This window comes from Eschscholzia californica, unplaced genomic scaffold (assembly GCF_041429995.1).
Source record: "Eschscholzia californica isolate CP2 unplaced genomic scaffold, dmEscCali1.0.p SCAF_4, whole genome shotgun sequence".
NCBI classification, from domain to species: Eukaryota; Viridiplantae; Streptophyta; class Magnoliopsida; order Ranunculales; family Papaveraceae; genus Eschscholzia; species Eschscholzia californica.
This window is the reverse complement of record NW_028238461.1, coordinates 26301869-26325861: the sequence shown is the minus strand read 5'-3', so window position 1 is coordinate 26325861 and position 23993 is coordinate 26301869. Positions and strand designations below refer to the sequence as shown.

The 23993-nt window shown below is 35.7% G+C and overlaps 2 protein-coding genes and 1 long non-coding RNA gene across 4 annotated transcripts; 1 reads left to right on the top strand and 2 right to left on the bottom strand.

The window, feature by feature from the left end:
• Nucleotides 1-9858: 9858 nt before the first annotated feature.
• On the bottom strand, nucleotides 9859-13372 carry LOC147543905 (uncharacterized). Of its 2 annotated transcripts, XR_015223723.1 has the most exons (8): nucleotides 13218-13372; nucleotides 12977-13084; nucleotides 12797-12861; nucleotides 11571-11622; nucleotides 11205-11277; nucleotides 10416-10520; nucleotides 10180-10252; nucleotides 9859-10083 (listed from the first exon to the last, which is right to left on the bottom strand). It is a non-coding gene; the product is annotated as an uncharacterized LOC147543905 (long non-coding RNA). The 2 variants fall into 2 exon arrangements; XR_015223722.1 differs by having other exon boundaries at nucleotides 10180-10520.
• Nucleotides 13373-18421: 5049 nt separating this feature from the next.
• Nucleotides 18422-20647, top strand: LOC147543904 (putative xyloglucan endotransglucosylase/hydrolase protein 26). Its single transcript, XM_086637311.1, has 4 exons — nucleotides 18422-18852; nucleotides 19162-19262; nucleotides 19413-19606; nucleotides 20022-20647. Exons 1-4 carry the CDS (start codon nucleotides 18660-18662, stop codon nucleotides 20422-20424), a joined length of 891 nt encoding a protein of 296 aa, XP_086493437.1. The 5' UTR covers nucleotides 18422-18659; the 3' UTR covers nucleotides 20425-20647.
• Nucleotides 20648-20890: 243 nt separating this feature from the next.
• Nucleotides 20891-22886, bottom strand: LOC147543903 (solute carrier family 40 member 3, chloroplastic-like). Its single transcript, XM_086637310.1, has 4 exons — nucleotides 22800-22886; nucleotides 22387-22461; nucleotides 21170-21271; nucleotides 20891-21089 (listed from the first exon to the last, which is right to left on the bottom strand). The coding sequence occupies exons 2-4, from the start codon at nucleotides 22450-22452 to the stop codon at nucleotides 20958-20960; spliced, it is 300 nt and encodes a 99-aa protein (XP_086493436.1). The 5' UTR covers nucleotides 22453-22461; nucleotides 22800-22886; the 3' UTR covers nucleotides 20891-20957.
• Between the last annotated feature and the right edge of the window lie 1107 nt (nucleotides 22887-23993).

Sequence of the window (23993 nt, the reverse complement as noted above, 5' to 3'; positions counted from 1 at the left end):
ACCGTTGAATATAATTAACGGTCCAGATCAGTTTAGACCCAAACCCCCCATAAACCTCTTAGGGTTAGGGATCCTCTCTTCAGTATTCGCCGATTCTCTCTATCTAAACCTTTCAGTTCCCAAGCCCTCCGGTTCCCAAACCTTCCGGTTGATCCTAAAATTATTCCTTTGATTCTCCCTCTCTCTTTCTCTAAACTAAAAGCAGTAAGAGTGTCAAAACCCCCCGTTCCCAAAACTATCCTTTGTTTGCATTGATTTTGCTTTCTCTCTCTCTCTCTGGTATACCAAGTACTAAGTTTCGAAACTAGGGTTTCAACTTTGTAAAGGTTCTCATCATTTTTTAAAGGTTCTCATTTTTTCACATAAACCTGGTGCTCTAATGGATGTTATGAGGAAAACAAGCTAGATCATGAGTTAATCAAACTGGGATTTGGCTCCATGGATCCAGAAGGACTATCGAGTTTTACTCGGAAAACAAGCTAGATCCATGAGTTAGACAAACCGACTTTTACACGGATTTGGCTCCATGGATCCAGGCGCGGACTACCGGATTTGGTATTCCGGGTTGTGGTTTTATCTAGACCCGGAAGATGTGCCCCCCTGTCTGGGGCTTTATTATTCTATACGCGCCCACTGCCCACTCTGGAGCTCTCCAGGCGCCTACCTGATTGTTTATATTTAAATGACTTACGAAATCTATATTGACTTTTGACTTATTTATTTGTATGCTCCTTCAGGTATACAAATTTTGGTCAATAATATTTGACTCCTATTGACTTTGTGGGGAACTTAAAAATCAACATGTTTGTTCTCTTACTCTTCAATCTGACTGATTTGGTGGGAAACTTAATTTTACCTCTAAAGATCAAAATGCTTTTTTTTTTAACTCTTTAATAAATTCATCTCCACCACCCTCACCAAAATATATGATTGACCAAATTTTGTTATTGTCCCCAATTGTATGGAAACATTTGTTTTGGACCTCAATTGTGGCTCTTGTTCTATATTTGGATGACCATTTTTTACCATCAATTTTATGTTTCTCTTTTTTGTTTTGTGTTGTAACTCTATTAAATTTTGTTTCTTATTTTTAATTGTTTTTTCTCTTTTATTTTATTTTGTCTGTCTCTACGTACTGTCCACATCATCGCACCCTTTCACTCAAATGGTGTCCTGAAAAAATGGAAGCAAATGCTTTTGGATGGTCAAATCCCGCGCTCTCCGAAAGCCCCAGCCCTATCTAAGTAAAACTGCGGTAAGCAGTTCGTTCTACTTTCTTGGGATACCAAAAAGTCTTATTTCTTTCATTTTTATTAGCAATCATTAGTAACTAGCACCCACGGCAGGTGCCGCAGACCATAGAGAGAGTTTTAGTTCAGTTCGCATCGTAAAGCGCTAGTGAAAGTAAGTTTCGGTTAGCGGGCCAGTTGGAAGTCGAGGGTTACTTTCAAGCAAGAAGTAGGCGCAGTTGGAAAGCGATGCGCTCAAGCCTTTCTTATGGATAAATAGGTAGTAAAAAAACTCTTCTTTGCGGTGAGCGGTACGTCTATTTTAGGTTAGAGGAAGGTCGAAGGGCGAATTGCTTTCCGGGCTAGCGGGTAGGCAAGTGCGGGTGACTTTGTCTTTTCGGAAGAAAATACGAAGGGTTAAGAATGATTCTTCTTAAGAACTAAGAAAGGGCAAAAAGATCCTAGGGTAATCAGAACAGGAAGAGCATAGATCAGGTTCTTGCTTTAGTTTTTTTCTTGCGCACTCAACAATCCACTGGTCAAGCTCTGGAGGAAACTCGTGCTAGGCCTCTCGGTGACCCTTTCTGTTTCGTTAAGGGACTTGTTAACAGTGGCGGTTTGCAAAGCAGATCGTTCCACTTTCTCTTGAACGACAAGTGTCCCTGCCCTCTTGGTCCACACGGGGTCTGGCGGAGCGATGTCACAACTGTAACAAAACCACTAGTTTTGATTTGGCACGACTCGGGGGATGAGATAGATCCAGCTTTTAGTGCGAATCTATTCGTTTCTATTCCAGTAGAGAAGCTAACGAGGGGGGGGGGGGGGGGGGGGCTATTCGTAAGTGCTAAAACCGACCCCCTACTAACGTGAAATCGACATTCCAGGTCCGATGGCCTTTGAGACTGAACTTCGATGCCCTCGCCTGACGTAACCCCCCTCTGCTACTCTTTTCTTGTTTCGACCCCCCGGGGGTTTAGATCTGAACTGATCTGGATCTTTAAAAATAATCAACGGTCTAGATTACATCCTTCAGGTTCCATTGACCCTGATTCATTTTCTGAAAGGCATCCTTTTTCTTATTTATGCAGCTTTAACACTGACTCTACCAACCTGTGAAAAACATATAGTTTTCAAATCTTCAACAGTAAGCTTTAGTGTTAATCGAACTTGCTTAGCTTAAGTTCTTAACTAGACCTTACTAGTTTTTTTCAGCCACATGTCCTATTTTCCTTGTTCCACCCTCATATTAGTTGCATATTTATATCGAACATTTGTCACGACCACATCTTCGAGCCACAAATTGGAGAGAACGAGGATTCTTTCATACAAATTTCTTAAAGAATTTGTAACCTAATCTCCAGTAAGTTTATCATATCCATTATATATATTTGGTGACAAAAATTCCCATTTATAACGATATAGATTTGTGTGTTTCTCTCAATGGAACAAGTTTACCGAAATGCTTGAGCCCATAGCTTCCATTGTTCCTTACATCGTGGCTAGGTTTGTTTGAACATTTCTACTCTCACTTTCTCTTTTAGTATAAAAAAAATTACTTTAATATGAAATCAAAGAGAAATCAAACAATCTTATACCCGTATTTTGATTTTTTAGTTTGATGAGTTTACCGAAATAGTTGAGCCATCGTTTCCATTGTTCCTGACATGGTGGCTAGGTTTATTTAAACATTTCTACTCTCACTTTCTCTTTTATGATAAGCAAAATTACTTCAAATATGAAATCAAAGACAAAACAAACAATCTGAAATTTGTCATTTTTGATTTTTTTAGTTGGAAGTGTGAACGAGATTGGCAAAATTCATGATCATTTTATGACGAATAAGATTTGGGTGGAGAATGCGGTGTCCGAATAGAAACTATGTTTTATGTTCCTGTCGAATGGATTAAGTTGCAATCAATTAATGGATGGTTTTAAAGATGGATAAATCAAGAGAATTGTAAACTTGGAAGGATGTTTTCCTTTCTGTGAAAGAGATGATTCCATCTCCTCCAACTTAACATGCACATACTTCTCTGTAGGAACGTATAGTAAGTTGAAACCTAAGAAGTATGGTTCATTTAAGATTCTGAAGAAAATCAATGACAATGCTTATGTGGTGGATCTCTCTAAAGACATGGGAATTTGAAATACCTTTAATGTGACTGATATCCATACTTTCTATCCGGATATACTACTTTATCCTAACCATAATTCGAAGTCGAGTTATTTTTAAGTAAAGGAGACTGATGTAGACGAATTGGCTGAAAAATACATGGAAGAAATCGATGCGGCCAAATATAAAAGTGACAGACTAAAACAGGCAAAACCGAAGCTACGGGTGTTAGAATTGGACGAAATTTTGAGGCATGGTGTGAAATAACCTTCCTCTCATTCGTTGTCGCTTTTCCACTATCGACCCACTTTAAGGGTCAGCATCCATCGTTTAGGTCCTCAAAACGGAGTTTTTGTAGTTCTTTTTACTATTTCTAGTAAGTGTTTTTTAGTTTAGGCAGTTTCTTATTTTCTTTAGATTCTAGTGTTTTATCTTCTTAGAAGTTGTTATTTGAATTTGATTAGGTTTAAGAAACCCTAAGCTATATAAAGGAGATCTAGTAGTTGTTTTGTTCATTCAGTTTATCAAAAAAATTCAGTATTTTAGTTTAATCTTCTTACTTTCGGTTCCATAGTCTTATACGAAGTTCTAAAGCTTTTAAAAACTTACATTCACATATGATCCTGTCCTGGATACAAAAACCCAAATCACTCTTGATTTTGAAAATCAATATATACCACATTTAAAAACTTATATTCACATAGTATGTAGGAAATACACTCAAGAATTTTTAGTGTAGCCTCTCTATATAACAAAATAGAAACATTTGCATATAAAAACACCACCAGGAGTTAATCTCTCTATGGAAAGTTGTATTCATGTTATACCTCTAAATTAAAATTTGTTACATTTTGAAATACACAAATCTATGATTTGTTTGTCATGAAAATGAATTGCATGTTTTGTTGCATTGTGAATATGCTAGAAGCATATGGTTTTATTTTGGCAATATTACTGGTAACATTGAGGTAGACAACATTAAGCTATGCAGGGGCTGCCCAGGCCCAAAGAAGCCAAAGCGACTGCTTTGGGCTTCAATTTGTGAAAGGACCCCAAAATTTTAATGAACTATAGGCACCTCCATGTAATAATAAAAAACCAAGATCCAGTCAATAAAAAACCCACTAAGAGCTATCTTCAAAAGCCGTGGCCACTCTTTTGCTGTATATTTTTGGAAGGAATTAATAACAACCTATCCATGGTGGGGACCACAATAAAAAATCTAGCCTCATTTAACTTCCTTGCGTAAATTAATAGATAAAGAAAGAAAATTTTAAAACAATATAAATATAGTTATTACACTAGAGAGATTGAAGGATGAACAAATTTATCTTCCTCAAAATGAACTTTCATTACTCACTGTTTACTAACCCGCTTAATTGTCCCTCTCTATCTCTAATTCTTAAATTCATACATATACAAACTCTAGTGGGGTAAGTGTATATATATATATATATACTCTATTAGGATGAGAAGTGAATTAGAATGAAAGAGGTGAGTTGGAGGGAAAAGTGGTGAGTTGGAATGGTGAGGTGTGTTAGCCGGCCACCTCATTCTAGGTGGCAATATCAAATTGCTTCACCTCAAAGCAAACTAGAACGTCTTGAGAAACCCTTATGGGTACCTTGTATTATACTAAAAGCACCCAGATATTATTCTTTGGGCAACCACCATCAACTAACAATTTGGCCAGCCACATCATATAACACCCCCCGTTGGATTACCACCATTTTGAAATATTGCCTCATTAAAACCTCGTCAGAAAAAATTCTTGTGGGACAAAATCTAATGAAAGAAAAAGTAAAATAAAAGAGATTCTCAAAGGTGTTGGATACGAATATACTGCCTCATTAAAACCTTGCCAGAAAAACCCATTGGGATAAAAACTAGACGAATGAAAAAGAGTACAGATTGTAGATATCCATAAGTGATGCGAAAATCTTCACATGATAATATTCTCCCCCTGATGAATATCATATCGTGGATCGATGCAGTTTTACATCATTAGATAATTCAAGCTTCGCATTCCGATGCCTTGTACTAATTTTCTGAACGTTGTAGTAGGTAAAGACTCGGTGAACAAGTGGGCATAATTCTCACATGGTTGTATCTTCTGAATATCTATTTCCCCATTCTTCTGTAGATGGTGCGAGAAAAATAACTTAGGCGAAATGTGTTTCATTCTGTCACCTTTAATATAACCTTCCTTGATTTGAGCAATGCAAGCTGTATTGTCTTCATAAATAATGGTAGTTGACTTTGTAATTCCAGGAAGATCACATGAAAGTCTAATATGATTGATAATAGACCTTAGCCATACACATTCTCTGGTAGATTCATAAAGAGTAATAATCACTGAGTGGTTAGAAGATGTAGCGGGCATACTTTGCTTACTTGATCGCCATGAGAAAGTTGTACCGCCACTAGTAAAATTATAACATGTTTGTGAAACTCCTTTATGTGGGTCAGAGAGATATCTAGCGTCAGTGTATCCTATTACTTGTGAACCACCGGGTGAATTTTTCGAATAAAATAACCCCATGTGTAGTTCCTCGAATGTATCGAAGAATATGCTTTACTCCCATCCAATGTCGCTTTGTAGGTGTCGATCTGAACCTGACTAATAAATTTACTACAAAAGAAATATCAAATCTAGTACATTGAGCCAAATATAATAAAGCACCAATTGCACGTAAATATGGTACTTCAGAACCAAGTAGTGCTTCATTATTTTCCTTAGGACGATAAGGATCTTTTTCAATATCTAAAGATCTGACAACCATTGGAGTACTGAGAGGGTATGCAGTATCCATGCGAAATCTTTTCAAAACCTTTTCTGTATATAAATTTTGATGGACAAGTATGTCACTTTCGCTTCTCTCAATTTGTAAGCCTATGCAGAATTTTGTTTTTCCAAGTTCTTTCGTCTCAAATTCTTTCTTTAAATATTCCTCAGCTTTTGAGATATCTTCAACTGTCCCAATTATATTTATATCATCCATGTATATTGCAATGATAACGAGTTCAGTATATGATTTCTTAATGAACACACATGGACAAATAAGATCATTTATATATCCTTCCTTGCTCAAGTATTCACTGAGGCGATTGTACCACATTCGCCCTGATTGCTTTAAACCATATAAAGCTCTATTAATTTTTAGTGAATACATGACACGTGGTTTTTCCTCAGGTAATTTGAATCCATCAGGGACTTTCATATAAATATCGGTATATAGATTGCCATATAGATACGCAGTAACGACATCTAATAGATGCATACTAAGTTCTTCTTGAGCCGTCGGACTGATTAAATATCTAAATGTAATTGCATCCATAATAGGAGAATATATTTCTTCATAATCTATGCCAGGTTTTTGTAGAAAACCTTGCGCCACAAGTCGTGCTTTGTAGCGAACTATTTCATTATTTTCATTGTGTTTTTTTACAAAAACCCATTTGAACCCAACTGGATTTACATCCTTAAGTGTGAGAACCACCTGTCCAAAAACACCACGTTTATTGAGTGAATCTAGTTCTGCATGAATTGCGTCTTTCCATTTCGACCAATCAGGTCTTTTTCGGCATTCCTCAATAGAGTGTGGTTCATAATCATCATTCTCTTTCAGGATTGAGGTTTCCACTGCAAAAGAGAATATCTCGTCGATAATTGTTTCATTTCGGTCCCACACTTCTTTCGAACATTCATAATTTATAGAAGTTTCCTCATTGTTTGGTATCTCTGCCTCATCAAGGGTTTTACCTTCTTCAAGGGGTATTTGTTCAGAAAGTGTGGGCGTATCATTAATAGTCTCTTCTAGAGAACTATTATTTTGTGATTGATTCTTCCTCTTTCTAGGGATAGTATCTTTAGAACCAATTGGTCGTTCACGTTTCTGACGTGTCTTAGACGACTCATTTGCTATAGAAGTTTCTCCTGGTCCTTTAGGAAAATTAATTCGTGTACGAGCATAAGCAGCAGGGATATATGATTTTGTTACTCTTGTTGCATCATTAAATGCATCTGGTAGTTTATTTGCAATGCCTTTCAGATGTATTATCCTTTCTACTTCTAGCTCAGATTGATTTGTATAAGGATCAAGATGAGATAAACTTTGTGTACTCCAACACAATTCAATTTGTTTGTTATTCACTGCAGACGAATTTTCTTCCCCAAATGGCGGAAAAATTGTCTCGTCAAATTGACAATCTGCAAAAATCTTGGAGTAAAAGTACTGCCTGTCGTAGGTTCTGGATGCCTGATAATAGATGGTGAATCAAAACCAACATATATCCCCAGACGTCGTTGAGGTCCGAATTTTGTCCGTTTAGGAGGTGTAATTAGCACGTGTGCCGCACATCCAAAAATACGTAAAGGCGCTATGTTTGGTTGATGACCCAAAACAAGTTGCGAAGGAGAATGTTGACCATTCACTGGGCGGATCAAAGCAGCAGCATGTAATACTGCAGATCCCTATGCAGAAACAGGCAACTTGGTTTTCATCAACATTGGTCGTGCAATCAGTTTATATGTTTTATGAACGATTCAGCTAGACCATTCTATGTATGAACATAAGCTACAAGATATTCAACATTAATACCAACTGATATACAGTATGCATCGAAAGCTTTTGATGTAAATTCGTCTGCTCCATTAAGGCGTATGGGCTTAATCGGAAAATCAGGAAAATGAGTTCGTAATCTAATAATTTGGTCAAACAACCTTGCAAATGCTTTATTACGAGTAGACAGGAGATTAACATGAGACCATCTAGCAGAGGCGTCTATCAATATCATAAAATATCGAAATGGTACACATGGTGGGTGAATAGGACCACATATATCTCCTTGGATCCTTGCTAGAAATCTAGGAGATTCGATATGAACTTTTGTATGAGATGGTCTTACAATTAGTTTCCCCAACGAACAAGGTGTACAAGTAAAATCCTTGCCTATTAGAATCTTTTGATTCTGTAGTGGGTGTCCCTGAGAATTTTGAATTATTCTACTCATCATGGTAGATCCTGGGTGCCCCAAACGGTCATGCCAAAGTGTCGTCACACTTGGATCATAAAACTTCTGATTTATGACAACATAACATTCAACCATTTTTATCCTTGTAATATACAATCCTTAGGAGAGAGTTGTCAATCTGTCGAGATCATGCTTCTGACCAGAAGTAGTTGAAGTAATATATAAATATTTTTCATTATTATCATCTCTAGTCTCAAGGTGATAACCATTTCGACGTATGTCTTTAAAACTTAACAGATTCTTCAAAGATTTGTTTGAATACAATGCATCGTCAATGGTTAACTTCGTACCACTTGGTAATATTATGGTTGCTCTGGCAGAGCCGTCAATGAGACTAGATGAACCAGCGATAGTAATTGCATTAGCCTTAAATAATTTTTGAGTCAAGAAGTACTTTTTACTTCGAAAGATAGAATTTGTGGTTCCACTGTCTGCCAGACAAATATCTTCATCATCTCTGAAAAATGTACTTCTGAAATTCATACCTTAACGAACATAAAAATAATCATAAGATACTGATAGAAAACATGTAAATTTACTAGGTATTACCCGTGCCTTCGGCACGAAAAAACTTGTCTGATACATTACGTAATAAGCAAGTGCGAAGGTCTAGCACAATACACCTGTTAATACGATTTGAAGCCTGTTTAATACTTTTAAGTTAATTCGAAATTATTGTATATAATTCTTGATTTGTACAAGTTTCATCAATCACCAATACTTCATTGTGAATTATAGACACACAAGTACTGATAGTTAATATCAACGCTTTCACAAGATATAGTTTCTTGACCAAAAATCAACTCGAGAAGGATGGCCCCGAAACTGTAGATGTTACTCTTGTTTGTTAATTGTTGGGAGATATAATACCTGCACACCATTAGGTTTTATTAGTGAATCACATTTTTTCTCTTTTCTTCGTATATTTTTTTTATCTACGATGGCAACATCTTATCAATGATAACAAAAAGTGACCCATATTACCCTCTTGCCAAGTCCTCACCATTTACATACTTAATTCTTCCTTGAACATGATTCATTTTTTGTTTTATTCATGTGCAAATATTATTCATTTCTTACTTAAGTAGAAATACTTTTGAAATCTTTTCCTGTGACTCTTTAAATATCTTTCACATTTTCCACATTTTTAGATGCATTCTTCTTGTTCTGAAAGACATAATCTCATTAACTAAATCAGAAGGATCATAATAACATATCTCCCTCAATTGAATCTCAAATTCTTCCAAACTTGTATAACCCAAACGTGAACTTTCAAATTAGTATTATAAACTTTCAACAAAAAAAATAGTATTATAAAAAAAAGCAGCAGAGATCTACAAGTTGCGCTAGATAAAAGTCTATTAAAAGAAATATTTTATAAATAAAAGTAAGAATAAGAGTGAGATAACTTATAAATGAAAGTAATGGTAAGATTGGGACAAAAATTACATATATAACAAAATATTTCAAAACTAAAAATGTAAGTAAGCTCCTGGATGGAGACCAAAAGTGTCATATTTGTAATGCAAAACCTGCATTAGAAAGATGTGTTGAACAAAAATCGCATAGTGCAACAAATAATACCATGTTACTTGTGAATTTCTTCCAAACAAAGCAAACAAAACTTATAATTCTAAGATGCCGAAGACGATTGGTAATTATAGCCTTCGGATGAAGTGAACTATCGGGTTTTTGCATGTCTTCTTCCTGTTCAAATGAATAGAACAATGTCTTAGATTCCCTAATAAAATCCTGAATAACTTCTCGAAGAAAAGGTGTAAAATTGAATTGAGCTACGAGTACCTTTTGTCGTCTTCCAAGCTCATTCGTATGCAGTATATTTGCAAATTTTGATTGGCCATTAACGCTTATGGTACTGTAGAGAGAGAGAGAGAGAGAGAGAGAGAGAGAGAGAGAGAGAGAGAGAGAGAGAGAGGGAGAGAGTTAAGGCACACAGCTTTCGCAGTTTGAAGAATTTTTCCGCATAAATATTCTTTGAAGTTGGAAGAAAGTAATTCTTTTAAAGAACAGGACATCACTCTTTTTCATCATTAATTTTATCAAATTGAATCCCCCTTCACGGTATGGAAACTTGTAACCATTTTTCATGTTCTCCAACGAAAGATCTGGTAGAAGAAAGTGATCTGCAAAAATAAAAACGAAAGGAATTAGTACATTTATTTTGCATCATGTTGATCTTCAAATAATGCAGAGGATAATATCAGGAGATCAAATCCTGGTTTGGTATTACTATACCCGAGTTTTTTATTTCATTTCTAACTTTTTCTTTTTGACAGCTCGCTTCGAATCAAACTGCATCTCTATTTTGTCTTAAAAAAGCAAGACTAAGTCATCTAATTCTACTTAATGATTCATAGAAGTTAAGTTTTCCTTTCTATGTATTAATGACCAAATATGAGAAAGAGATTCATGGTTTCACAACTTCACCTTATGGGTATTTGGGAAAGTAAGAACAATAAAAGAAACATAAACTCAAATCCAGTAAACCCATCTGTTGGTTGGTTAGATAGGGTATCAGATGAGTTCTTCTAGAAACTAAACAGATCTCACACATGATGCTTGGTCATGATAATATAAAAGTAACCCATGATTCTATAAGAGTTGATGCCCTAAAAAAAAGAGAAATGCCTGAGGCAATGACAGTTCATCGTCCCTATTTCATTACACCAAACTTCAATCTTTCTAAATTAGATGGCTAGACATACAAATGAAGCTCTCGATTTTAAGCTCTTGCAAACAAACCTAAAAAAACCCAAATTTGTGAGCGCAATTATTAGAGAAAAAAAAAACTAAGATCAATTACTTACAGGAAGTTCAATCTGAAGAAATCAATCCAACTAAAGAGACACTCAATGCTGCAAATTTATAATAGGAGTGAACCTGAAAAAATTCAATTTCAGAAATCACACCAAGTTGAGAAGAAGTAGAATACCATATTAACTACTCATCAACAAAAGAATCCAGCAAAATCACTTTAAAAATCCCTTAAAAGAATACCCTTATATCTGATGTATTAAACCCAAATCAAATAAGTTATGTAATCAAGCACCTAAGATAGAGAAAAGGGAACTTAAAAAATAAAAGACATAAATTTTGTGCAAGCAACCCTACCAATAAATTTCCATCAAGTTAGCAAATTATTTTTGGCTATAGTCAGTTGTGGAGAAACAAACCTGTTTTCTTCTTCTCTGAAGGAAATTCAGCAAGTTGGAATTTACTTGAAATCTACATAGAAAGAGGGAAAACTATTACTTGCATTGAGATACAAATAATTGAACTCCGCAGTAGAAAGGTCATCCATGCTATAAGAAGCTGGGTACTAAAATATTACACCAAATAACTTTCTATATGAAGATTTTACAAATAGCTTAATTCTATAGTAGAAGTACAGAAACATCACACCAAACAATTTTTTTGAAGATTCCTACCTCAACTGCCTACTCTCTTAACGTTTGCAATAAGATGATTACATTGTTCGTTTTTGTTATACATCCATCTCCTCATTCCTTCTACTTCAAGAGCTACTTTACTTATGCATAAGTTAAAGTCGGGAAGCCCGATACAACTGCACTGATTTTGTGGCAGTCTCACATTGGAAATGGAAACAAAAGAAGAAAAATGAAAAAGAAAAGGACAGTCAACTCAGAAACGGAGATTTGACGTATCTACTTAGCACATAATCTCATTTGATAAACTGATAGTAGATAAATTCATTGGTCTTCAATGTTTGGTAAACTGATAGCCTCTCGGAAGGCAACCATCTAACACCAGTCTCTCACAAGTATAACTGAAAGAATTTAAAGGGCATAATGAAAATGAAAACATTAGCTATCATTTGGATTTGTCAATATCTAAGAAATGGCTATGATAACTTGTATTGTAATCACATTCATAAACACGCCGGACTAATACGCACGAGATTGTGCTGTAAATTCAGAAAATAATCAAAATTAATTTTTCCTTGCTTAGTCAAAGTTGGCAACTTTGAAATCTGATTTAACAGAACTGAATTGTAGGCATTTTAAGTTTAATGTCTTTTTAGAGAAGAACCCTAAACACTAAAAACTGGGTTCAATATTATGATAATCGTAAAGAATTTGTCACTACGCACTTTCTTAACGGTTTGAGTTAAATACCTGTAAAAAAAACGGTTTGAGTTAAATATAAGCCCTTAACACTTCAAGTTCAATGTTGAGATGTCCATGAAGAATTTTTATTCTAGTCATGATACTTCGAGTTCCATGCAAACCATAAACACTTAGAGCTCAATGATGAGATGTTCATAAAGAATTTTTATTAAACCCTAAAACACCAATCATCATATTTAAAATCACATAAGCTTCGCTCCTAACAACCCTGAGTTAACTAATGAAGAAAGAAAAAGAAAAAAAAGCATTACCCAAATCTTTCAATTTCTTGTTCTTAAGGGTGCCTATTAATAAATCATTAAGAAATTCTGCTTCCCTGAAACATAAAAGATTACCAAATCAGAAAAGCAAAATGATAATGCATAGTTCATCAAAACAAACAAAGAAACAGTCGTAGAGAGAGAGAGAGAGAGAGAGAGAGATAGACTTACCTTAGATTATTCTGACTCAGATTTATCTTGGATTGTTGAAAATCCTAAAACCCTATAAAGGTAATGTAACCTCTGTTGTTATTAACTGAACAAAAAGGCGAAGAAACCCTAAAAACCAAATATTTGTGATTAGTTTCAAAGAATCCAAAGAGGTTTTCATAAAGAACAAAATGTGAGACTCGATTAATAAAGGAAAGTCGAAAATCCAATCTCAGAGAAACAACAAACACAACAATCTTACCTTCAATGTTGGCAAGACAGGAGAGAGAATGGAGAGAGGACGACTGAAGATGAGGATGAGCGATTACATACAGTGTGTTGCAGATAGAGAGAAGAATAAAGTTGTGAGAGGGAAAAGGGAAATGGAAGGGTTCAGACGTTTTTTTTTTCTTTGAAAGAGGGTTATGACGTTTGGTAGAGGAAAAGAGAAGGGATACGGATGGATGGTTTGACCGTTTTAATGACCTAAGTCAAGTAGGATCCAAGGGCTATGATCGTGGGTACCATATGTTAGATAAGTCTGAACGACCCAGATTAAAAAAAAAGGATCTAAGTGATTGTCCAAATCAGCATCCAACTCACCATCAAGGAGCATTTATTTTGTCCCAGTCAGCACAGCCCCACTCTGTTTTGTTATATAGATATATTACATTGATTTACAATAGTCAAAAGTAAAACATTAATATAATCCAAAATTTACAACAACTGGAAATATTATAAAAACACTACAGAGGAGAGTTATGAATTCGATCAATCATTTCGTCAAACTCATCATAGAGTAATTGATCGAACTCATTACAAGTAAGATTTTCATCTTCACTATCATATATATCATTTTCTTCGATGGGGGACTGCATCACTGATGCGGTTCTATTCAGATTAATGCCATAATCTGTTATTGTTGACTCGGTCCTAACTTCAGTAAGATGTATTTTTACATCGTCAGTTAAATAGTCAGATACATCCAATCTTGTGTTACATGAAGAATCATTGATTTCCATATGATTTGTTTCTACATCGGCAGTACGTCTCTTCAAGGATGCTTGATAAAGATTTGCTAGATGTTTAGCAGTCCTACATGTTCTTTGCCAATGCCCTGTAATACCACATTTAAAACAGGGTTGATTCTTCATTTCAGAAGGTTCATTTACCACCTTCTTCCCTTTATTTTCCCGATTATACGGCTTGTATCTGTTGGCCGAGTTATTTGTCCATCAGCCTCGACCGTAGCCACGATCGCGACCCCCAGAACTGTAACGACTGCTTCTGTTATCTTTATTTTGATCGTCGCTACGATCATGTTTCTCCGAATTTTTATTGTGGTAGTTGCCAATTTTGTCGTTATTTTAAACAGAACAGAACTATACTCAGAAACAGTTTTATAATCCTATAGTCTAAGGTGAAGCCAGTCATTTAGGGCCTTAGGAAGGATAATTCTTTTTAAATGATCAAAACGTTTCTTTAAACTAATCCATAGTAATAGAGGGTCTCCCGTATTTAAATATTCCGTCTATAAGTCTTCACAAAGATGGTGTCGGATAAAATTAAGTGCAGCTGCACGATTCTGAGAAGTTTCATTATTACCCTCTGCTATGGTTTTCTTTAGATTTCTTTCCTCTAAATGAGATTCAACATCAAGAGCCCAATTGATATAGTTCCTTCCTGTAAGGTCATGAACTGCAAAATTTATATTCGTTAGATTCGACATTTGAAATGTAGTAACACAACTTACTTTGATCTTCAGATGGTTTTCAAGACAATCCCTCATTTATAACTGAAACCTTTACCCGCTTGTAGAAACAATAGTGCTGATAACGTTGTGTAAATTAATAGATAAAGAAAGAAAATTTTAAAACACTATAAATATAGTTATTATACTAGAGAAATTGAAGGATGAACAAATTTATATTCCTCAAAATGAACTTTCGTTACTCACTGTTTACTAACCCACTTAATTGTCTCTCTCTATCTCTAATTCTAAAATTCATATATATACAAACTCTGGTGGGGTTAGGATGAGAAGTGAATTGGAATGAAAGAGGTGAGTTGGAGGGAAAAGGGGTGAGTTGGAATGGGGAGGTGTGTTAGCCGACCACCTCATTCTAGGTGGCAATATCAAATTGCTTCACCTCAAAGCAAAATAGAACTTCCTGAGAAACCTTATGGGTACCTTGTATTATACTAAAAGCACCCGATATTATTCTTTGGGTAACCACCATCAACTAACAATTTGGACAGCCACATCATATAACACTTCCAAATTCTAGGGCGGTAGAAGATTTTTTAACCGTAATTCTTTCTCCTCCATTCTTTCTAAATTTTTGCTTCCATTTTATTTAAATTTCTTCTTCCATCTTTATAAAAAAAATTATGTTATGTCTCTCATGCATTGTGTCAACGGGGGTGGGAATAAACCCACTGCCTCGAGCCCCCCCCCCCCCCCCTCTACGGGCGCCGAGACCTGCCTTCTAAATCGGGGCCCGTTGCAGGATAACAGGCACTACTTGCGCCGACTACCCACCGAGCCCGACTCCTTTATGGTTTGTTTGGATCCCACGGTAGTGGCTTGTCCAGCTCTAACGCAATGAGCGGCCACAGTTAGCAACCTTACGCCGACTACCCACCGAGCCCGACCCGTTTATGGTTTGTTTGGAGCCCAAGGTAGTGGCTTGTCCAGCTCTAACAAGGATGCCCTCATGAGAAGCTTAGATATAACCTTCAAACCTCTCTTCAACTCTGTTACCTTTTAATGTGGGACTAATAAAAAGAAAGGAAAATTAATTATCGGGAAAAGAGTATCGTCCACATTGAAATTTGTGAGGAATTAAAGAGGCATGAGCATTTTATAAATACCTTCAACCACTTTCCATCTAAATAAAGCATCATACCTTTAACTGAGTTTCAAACCTTGGGTTGGCTTCACTCCTAAGTTGGACTTTATGCTAAGGGCTTCTCATTTTGAGACACGGGTGAATTCCAAATTTTAAGGGCGCATCGGGTGGCCCGAGTTATGCCAGTCCATTGCCCTATGTGGCTGCTCAAATAAGCGGGCACGGGCGGGCAATGACGGAGTAAGGAAGAAATTTTTGCCGCCCGAAAAATTAAGTGGTTCGGAAGCAAGGACGCCCGAACCCGCCTGTGCCCGACTATTGCTCTGCCTGCCCGATTCACCTGTCCCGATTCACCTGTCCCGATTCCCACCCCCAGTCAACTCAAACCTCTAACAATTTCTTGCGATAAAAAAAAAATCTGTAACAATTTTATCTCTCAACTTTATCAATAGGTAATGATTTTCTCTTTCAAATCTTATATGTACAATGGTTTTTTTATTCTTTTCTTTTCTATTTGTTTGAGTATTTCATTTGATGTTATATCTCTTTAAAAGTAATTAATTTATATTTTATTATTAAAGAACAAGTGTTGATTTTATTATTACTAATATTAAGTTTTAACAAATAACAATTATTATATTCTCTCTTCTTGGGATCTCCGTTACTCTTTATAAGGCATGTTTTTAAATCTATTTATGTAAATCTTCAATGCAATAAATAAACATTCATAGTCACATATCATAATGCAATAGTTAGTTGGTAAATATTATGTTTGGTTTATAACTAAACACTCTTTTGTTACCACCGTAATTAAAAGAATTGTAATGTTCGATTAGATTATAAGTGTTTGATTTAACTTTAATTTTCTATTTTATGTCCAAATTCTCGTAATGTACCTCAATTATTCAATTGAAACTATTGTGCGAATGAAACATACACATCAATTGGATTTATGCTTTTTTCATACTAGTTTATTTGTTATGGCAAAAAATAAAAAAATTTAATAGCTAGTGTAAAAAGGGTCTCAATTTTTTTTTCGCTTTAGGCCTCCCAATTACTTGGACCGACCCTGAAGCTACGGATACAATCATAGTTTCATGATAGACACTCTTCAGTCCAAGTTGATTATACTTTACACTCTGTTATATTATAACATTTATAGAAGAACAAATGTAATTGTTTGGTTTAAGGAGTTCTCACTTTACCTTCACATACCATAACAAGAATACATCAGAAATTCAACTCGTAGAAATGTATACATTACCTACTGAGATCACAACCATACGTCGCTCAAGTCCTTTAACTCAAAGTTGGAATCCACCACTTAACATGCATGCGTTAAATTAAATGTAAACGTACTATATGTTGCTCTCGATAAAACTGCAGTAATAGGAATGGTCATACATGATAACTTTGTTATGGAAAAAATAATCTTAATCCTCTGTAGGTCCAGTGAAGAAAGTGTTGAGAACTCTTGCATGCCCTGGTGTGGCCAAAACACTCCATCTTTTGTCAATCATAGTAGAACGAGACGTTTCAATGATTGTTAATGCGGTCAATATAAAGAAGCACAATTATCAGTTGGATTTCCAAATCATTCATCAAGAAAATTCAGAAACTTAGAAGACACTTTGTTTCACTTTCTTTCACATGGATGGCAAGAAAAATTACTAAGGAAGCTAATGTATTAGCTCGAACAATAGCAAAAACTTTCTTCAAATGTTAAGATTATATCCCATCTTTTTAATTTCCTTTTATAAGAACAAAACTTTTTTAAATACTATTACTAGTTAATGAAATTATACAACTATCTTATAAAGAAAAAAGGTCTGGCTAAAAGTATCCGGCCAAAAGGTTGTTAGCACCTGGAGGAAGAGATTGACTAAAGGACATGGATCGACCCGTTTGAACTATTGGTTCAAAGCAAAGCCACGAACTCGGACGAGTCTGAGACATTGTTTTGGGTCTCGAACTAGTCAATCAGAAACCTGTCTTAAGGTCTCAGACTAGTTAGAGTCCGAGACTAGTCCGAGGATATTTTTAATGGTGGTTTTGGATCAAGGGTTTAGAATCAAGGTTCTTTATCTCTCCAACTGCACATCACGGATCAATCTTGATTTAATCAAGATTCTTTCCATGATGATTTCTCTCTTTCTCTCTCTAAAATAAGGTTCATTCTCTCTCTAACTCTTCATTGTGGAACGACGATGACGTATTTGAAAACAAGATTGTCTTTCATGATGACGATGATGATGATATTAAGAAAGAGAAGAGGAAAAAAAAACTAAGGCAACAGAGGGGGGGGCAGGCAATGGGTGCCTTCCGAAGAAGGGGCCCGGTCCAACACGTGGCAGGAAACTATTGGATGAACCAAGCTAATATGTCCCCACGTCTGGTTATGCAAATTATGCCGGCCTGGTGCAGGTCCTCTGACTATAGTTCCGTGCACGATTTTTTTTTCCAACTCCCAGCTGATTATTCCAAATCACCAAACACCTCCAACGCTGAAACTAACCATTCTCCACCGTTGGATTTAAATTTCAAAGACGCATGGATGGTTAAAATGGTTTCTCCTCCTCTATACATAGAATAAGCAGGATCTTTACTTCCCACCATGACCCATGCATGAACAAATACTACAAATTTGTCATAAATTATCAAACTAATCTTCTGAATTGACCCAAATTATTTTATTTTTAGGAGTTGTCAACAAGAACTCCACCTTAATTTTCATTTTTTTTTTCAAACCCATTCTAATATTTTTATATAAATAGAGACCAATCTTCAACACTTTGAAAATCATCCCAACTTTGATTTCCATTTTCAATTCACTTTTTGCTCTGGGTGTTGGGATGAAAATGATGAAGAACTCAAAGGCATTTTTCATGGCACTCTGTGTCTTCTTGGTTGCCTTTGATCCTCAAACATCTAAGGTTATTGTTGAAGCTAATTTTTATGATACCACGGTTTTCAACTGGGGAGCTGAACATTCTTGGGTTTCGAGCGACGGCAATGATCTTCAACTTGTTCTTGATAAATCTTCAGGTTCTTTATTGAATTTTAACTTTTCTAGTACTTTATATCCAAGTATCCGTCGATTCTAGTCTTATACACACTAGGCATATTCCCTCCCTATAGGCAGGTAAATGTTGTCGACCGGAGGGCAAACAATGTCATATGGTGTCTTATACAAAGTTTATGATAAATAATTTGCAACCGGAATAATCAGAAAGAAAAAAAAAAATACTTGCTACGTTCCTTATTAAATAGATATGTCAATAGAAAACTGCTATAGCAACCAGCTAATGGTGGACTAGATATCGAACTTATGGTGAATTTTTTCCCGTTTTGTAGGATCTGGAATCGAAACAAAGAACTCTTACCTCTTTGGGAGCATTGAAATGCTAATCAAGTTAGTACCGGGGAATTCTGCCGGTACAGTAACTGCCTACTATGTAAGTACTTATTTTTTTTTTTTGAATCCTATGTAAGTACTTATTGAAGCAAAGAATTTATCAAAATTGTATTCAACATTAGACCGTAACCGAATTTGTACTATAAGATCAATTCAAAGTAAATGTTTTTATTCTTTTATTTTTCTGCAGTTATCTTCCACAGGAGAGAAGCACGACGAAATTGATTTCGAATTCTTAGGGAATGTAACAGGACAACCTTACATTATGCATACAAATGTCTATGCTCAAGGTAATGGAAGCAAAGAGGAGCAATTTTACCCATGGTTCGACCCTACTGCCGATTTCCACAACTACACTATTCACTGGAATCCAAGCCAGATTGTGTAAGTTCCTTCGAGCCAAATCAAATAAATAAATGGCTACTATATCAATTCTTTTACTTTGCTGGTGTCTATTTATTCTCATTGCCTGAATCTGAATCAACCCCAAAATCTACCCGAAATAATCGTTTACATGAGTCAAACAAAAACTAACAGTCTGAATCTGACTCGAACAAAAAACGAACACGATCTTCGTTCTCTTCTTCTTCATCTCAATAGAAAATCTATTGATTACTCTTGTATGGTTTAAAACTATCAACTTCCTCTCTCGAAGGTCAAATAGCTTATTTATCAATGCAACAATATTGATTTTTAATTATTTTTGCTATATCGTTACATAATTGGAGTCCTTTCAATGGATATAACATAAAAAATTTTACATGATCATAATAGTTGACATGGTTGTTATTGTTATTAGGTGGTTCATTGACGGACTTCCAATCCGCGTTTTTCGTAACTATGAGAATGATGGTATTCCATTTCCAAATAAACAAGGTATGAAGACTTACTGCAGTTTATGGAATGCTGATAACTGGGCAACAAGAGGTGGACTTGACAAAATTGACTGGGCAAGTGCACCCTTCAGAGCTAGTTTCAGAAACTTCAATCCAAATGCTTGTACTTGGTATGGACCGGACAGCACCAGCTGGTGCACCTCCTCTGGTTCCTCTTCTAATTACCCTGGATATAGTATGTTGAATTTTGCTCAATTAGGTCAAATGCAATGGGTTAGAGACAACTACATGATTTATGACTACTGCAAGGATTATAAGAGATTCAACTGGAAGATACCCAGTGAGTGCCTTCTGCCACAATATTAATAGCAATACGCCGAAACCGATATTGTCGATTAAGCCGAGTACAAAATGCGCATAATAGTTAACCAGCTATAAGTGCAATAAATAAGCAGATTGTGCTGCTAGTGTGTTTCACAACATATATTCCTTATTTTCTCATATTTTATGTATTTCAACTTTTTGTTATCAGCAATTTACACAATCATATTTGAAATTAATAAAAAAAATATATTCTTTTTGTATTGAAGAAGACATTTGCCTGAATTTATTAAGAAATAGAAATTCAACATAGTGTTTGTTTGTCTCTCGCCAAGTGACTTAGGTTGTGTTTGTTTTTTTTTTTGTCTGAATCTGAATTGGCTGAATCCGAATTGGCTGAACTGAATTGGCTGAATCTGAATTGGCTGAATAGTTTTACGAGTTAGCATGTTTGTTTTTTCATCTGAAATATTATGTCTGAATTGAATTTTTTACATTTATACCCTTATAGTAAAACAACAATTACTTACATAAAATCCAAATCTTTCAACAAAAAAAAAATACATAAAATTACAGAATCATATATATTCACCTAAATTTGCATCAACCGACAGAGGTGCTCCTTCAAAAGTTCTACCACAGATCTGGGGACATTTCGAGCGATCAAGAACACCGGATGAAACTTTGTTACAGAGCCACATAAGAAAGACCTTCAAAATAGAAAATGAATCAGGAGATTAGAAAGATGGCAAGAGAGAACCATTAAGCAGGTCACAAAGAACGTAATTACCACAACGGGAAGAGTGAATATCATTAAGCCAGCAGCAAGCTTCAAGCAGGTAACAGGGTCATACTTCGACAAAAGAATGCCGAAGAGGGATGCTCCAGCTATCTGTCACCATGAAACATAGTCTTATTTCAGAAATTTTCATGAGTACACATTATTTTATCAAATTGATTTTTTTACTTGTTTCTTCAAATGTAGAAAAGATAATAGAGAAACAAAAACAAACCACCAATTATGTACTCTTCGATAGACGTGTCACCACCGATTTGAAGACCTTCAACCAGCAAAGCCATCTCACCTGTAGATAAAGTAAGCTTCTGGAGTGGTCATCGAGACTTTATTTAGCAATTAAGAGATCTACTAGGAGTTTACTTCTTCACATATGTAAAGTTTTCAATCAAGAAGCTACTAGATACACATGTAGACCTGAATAGGCAAATTAACAATCTCTTATTTGAAGCTCCCAGTCAACGCATCCACATGACAATTTAAACTTTAAGGAAGACTTCTTACACTATTAGTGAATAGTGACCAGCAATACTACGTAAATAGTGAGAAAGAGTGATGTCAAACAAACCTGACACATCTTCCTTCCCACGCAACCGTTGAAGAACCTTTTTCGCCTCAACCATCCTCCCTTTACTCACAAGCCATCGAGGACATTCAGGCAAGAAAAATATTGTTAACGCGATATAAACAAGAGAAGGTATTGAAAGAACACTGAGCATTAACCTCCAGCTGGGTGCATCTGTCAAGGACATCCCAAAACCATACAGTATGACAAAAACATTCCAGCAGAACCAGTGAACTGTGGAAGAGTATTCAGTGATCCACGTATTTCTGGTGGTGCAGTCTCGGATATGTAAACGGGAATAAGGGTAACCGCCAGACCAATTCCAAACCCATCTAAAAGCCTTGCCAAGAGAAGGATATAGACATTGGGAGACCATAACATAACTAGACCACTAACAAAATACAGAAGTGAAGATATTATCATCATCATACGACGACCTAGCCAATCTGATATTGGTCCAGAGCAAGTTGTAATAACTACTGCTCCAATTGATTTCAGAAATTTTTATGAGTACACATTATTTTATCAAATTGATTTTTTTACTTGTTTCTTCAAATGTAGAAAAGATAATAGAGAAACAAAAACAAACCACCAATTACATCAAGATAAAACCATATCTACTAATCGATCTTATTGACATTAGTACCTCACAGAGAAGATCTATTCGACTGATAATAGCATTTGCTTGTGGTAGAGCAATTGGCCTGTTCATGCCTGCTAACTGTACCAATAATTGAATCAAAACAAATACTATTCTTCCCACAAATGGATCAATGAGAGTCTAATTTTTGTGAGTTAAAAGTCCTATTTGGTTATAAAACTAGGGTTTTATAAATGGATCAGTTGCAGGAAGTTAATGAAGTATGAATAGAGAGAGATGAGTAATTTTTGAACCCTTACATTAATCAAACTAGGGTTTTATAAATTGGTCAATGAGAGTCTGATTTTTGTGAGTTAAAAGTCCTATTTGGTTATAAAACTAGGGTTTTATAAATGGATCAGTTGCAGGAAGTTAATGATGTACGAATAGAGAGAGATGAGTAATTTTTGAACCCTTACCTCGTTTTGAACCGTTAATGGAAGAGAGAGCTTGTGAAACCCTAGCAGAGAGAGAAGGTGAACGAATTGTTGAAGCCTACTTTGATCTTTCGGCTTAGGATTTTCGAAACCCTAGATTTCTTAGTGAAGACGACAAGAGAACCAGCTGAAGAACAAAACCCCAGTGAGTTTTTTGAAGAAACTCAACTCATTTTGAGTTTTAGAGAGGGGCAATTTCGAGATTTCACCTTTTCAGATTTGTTCCCACTTTTTTCAGACTTGTTTTGAAGTCTGAAAAAAATGATCTCTATTCAGCCTATTCAGACTTCCAATCCATTCAGCTAACTTTTCAGATTTTGTTAATAAAGAAAAACAAACATCTGAAATCTGAATTGTAGTCCAATTCAGATTTCAGATCTGAAAAAAAAAAAAAACAAACACAACCTTACAATGCAATTAGGGATATTGGGTAACTCCTAAGTCTCATTTAAATTTAAATTGAACGGGGATTTTGCTAGTATGTAAGCTACTTGGTTTACCTTTCTTGGACGGGAGGAACTTAACAAGGTGTAAATGGAGGTACTTGCGTTTCTGAGATCCGTCACAATGTTTCTTATCTTCCAAGGAGGGGTGTCACTAGTATGGGAGTAAGCATCTACCACTAACTTGCATGACCTTCAATACACTTCAGACGACAACTTTGTTTTGCTAAATGTAAGGCTAATCTAGCCGCCATTACTTCAGGCTCTAATGCATTCATTACCATCACAACTCTAGGTATAGTTGTTGTGAATGACCTATCATGGTTCCTCCCAACCGCAACTATCGTCGCTCTACCATCTTTAAAAGCGGCATCAAAGTTGAATTTTGTCACTTCAGCCATAGGAGTCCATACTACTTCCCTCTCAATTGTTACTCTGTCCACCACATAATCAAACTTAGTCTCATTCACGGAGAAGTCACTCATCATGTTTATGGCTAATCTAGCCGCCCAAAAACTATGTCAATGAAGCCCATCGGTTCTTCCATATTGAGTGATAATTGAGGACAACTCCAAACCTCCTTAGCAAATTTACGATTTCTAAAGAAATGCTCAATATCCTCTACTTATTCATATACGTAGCACATACTTTTGAAGCTTCATCATTAAATGGAAGGGCTCTTTGTTTCATGGGTAGACCATTATGAAGTACCGAAACTTGTGATGACGAGGGC

Excerpts from the sequence above, each read along its gene's own strand:
- LOC147543903 (XM_086637310.1), bottom strand. The coding sequence starts at position 22,452 with ATGAACAGGCCAATTGCTCTACCACAAGCAAATGCTATTATCAGTCGA. Across the intron at positions 21,272-22,386 it reads GAATAGATCTTCTCTGTGAG|ATAGCTGGAGCATCCCTCTT; the intron begins GTACTAATGTCA and ends TCATGGTGACAG. Across the intron at positions 21,090-21,169 it reads TATTCACTCTTCCCGTTGTG|GTCTTTCTTATGTGGCTCTG; the intron begins GTAATTACGTTC and ends TCTATTTTGAAG.
- LOC147543904 (XM_086637311.1), top strand. The coding sequence starts at position 18,660 with ATGAAAATGATGAAGAACTCAAAGGCATTTTTCATGGCACTCTGTGTC. Across the intron at positions 19,263-19,412 it reads GTACAGTAACTGCCTACTAT|TTATCTTCCACAGGAGAGAA; the intron begins GTAAGTACTTAT and ends ATTTTTCTGCAG. Across the intron at positions 19,607-20,021 it reads TGGAATCCAAGCCAGATTGT|GTGGTTCATTGACGGACTTC; the intron begins GTAAGTTCCTTC and ends TATTGTTATTAG.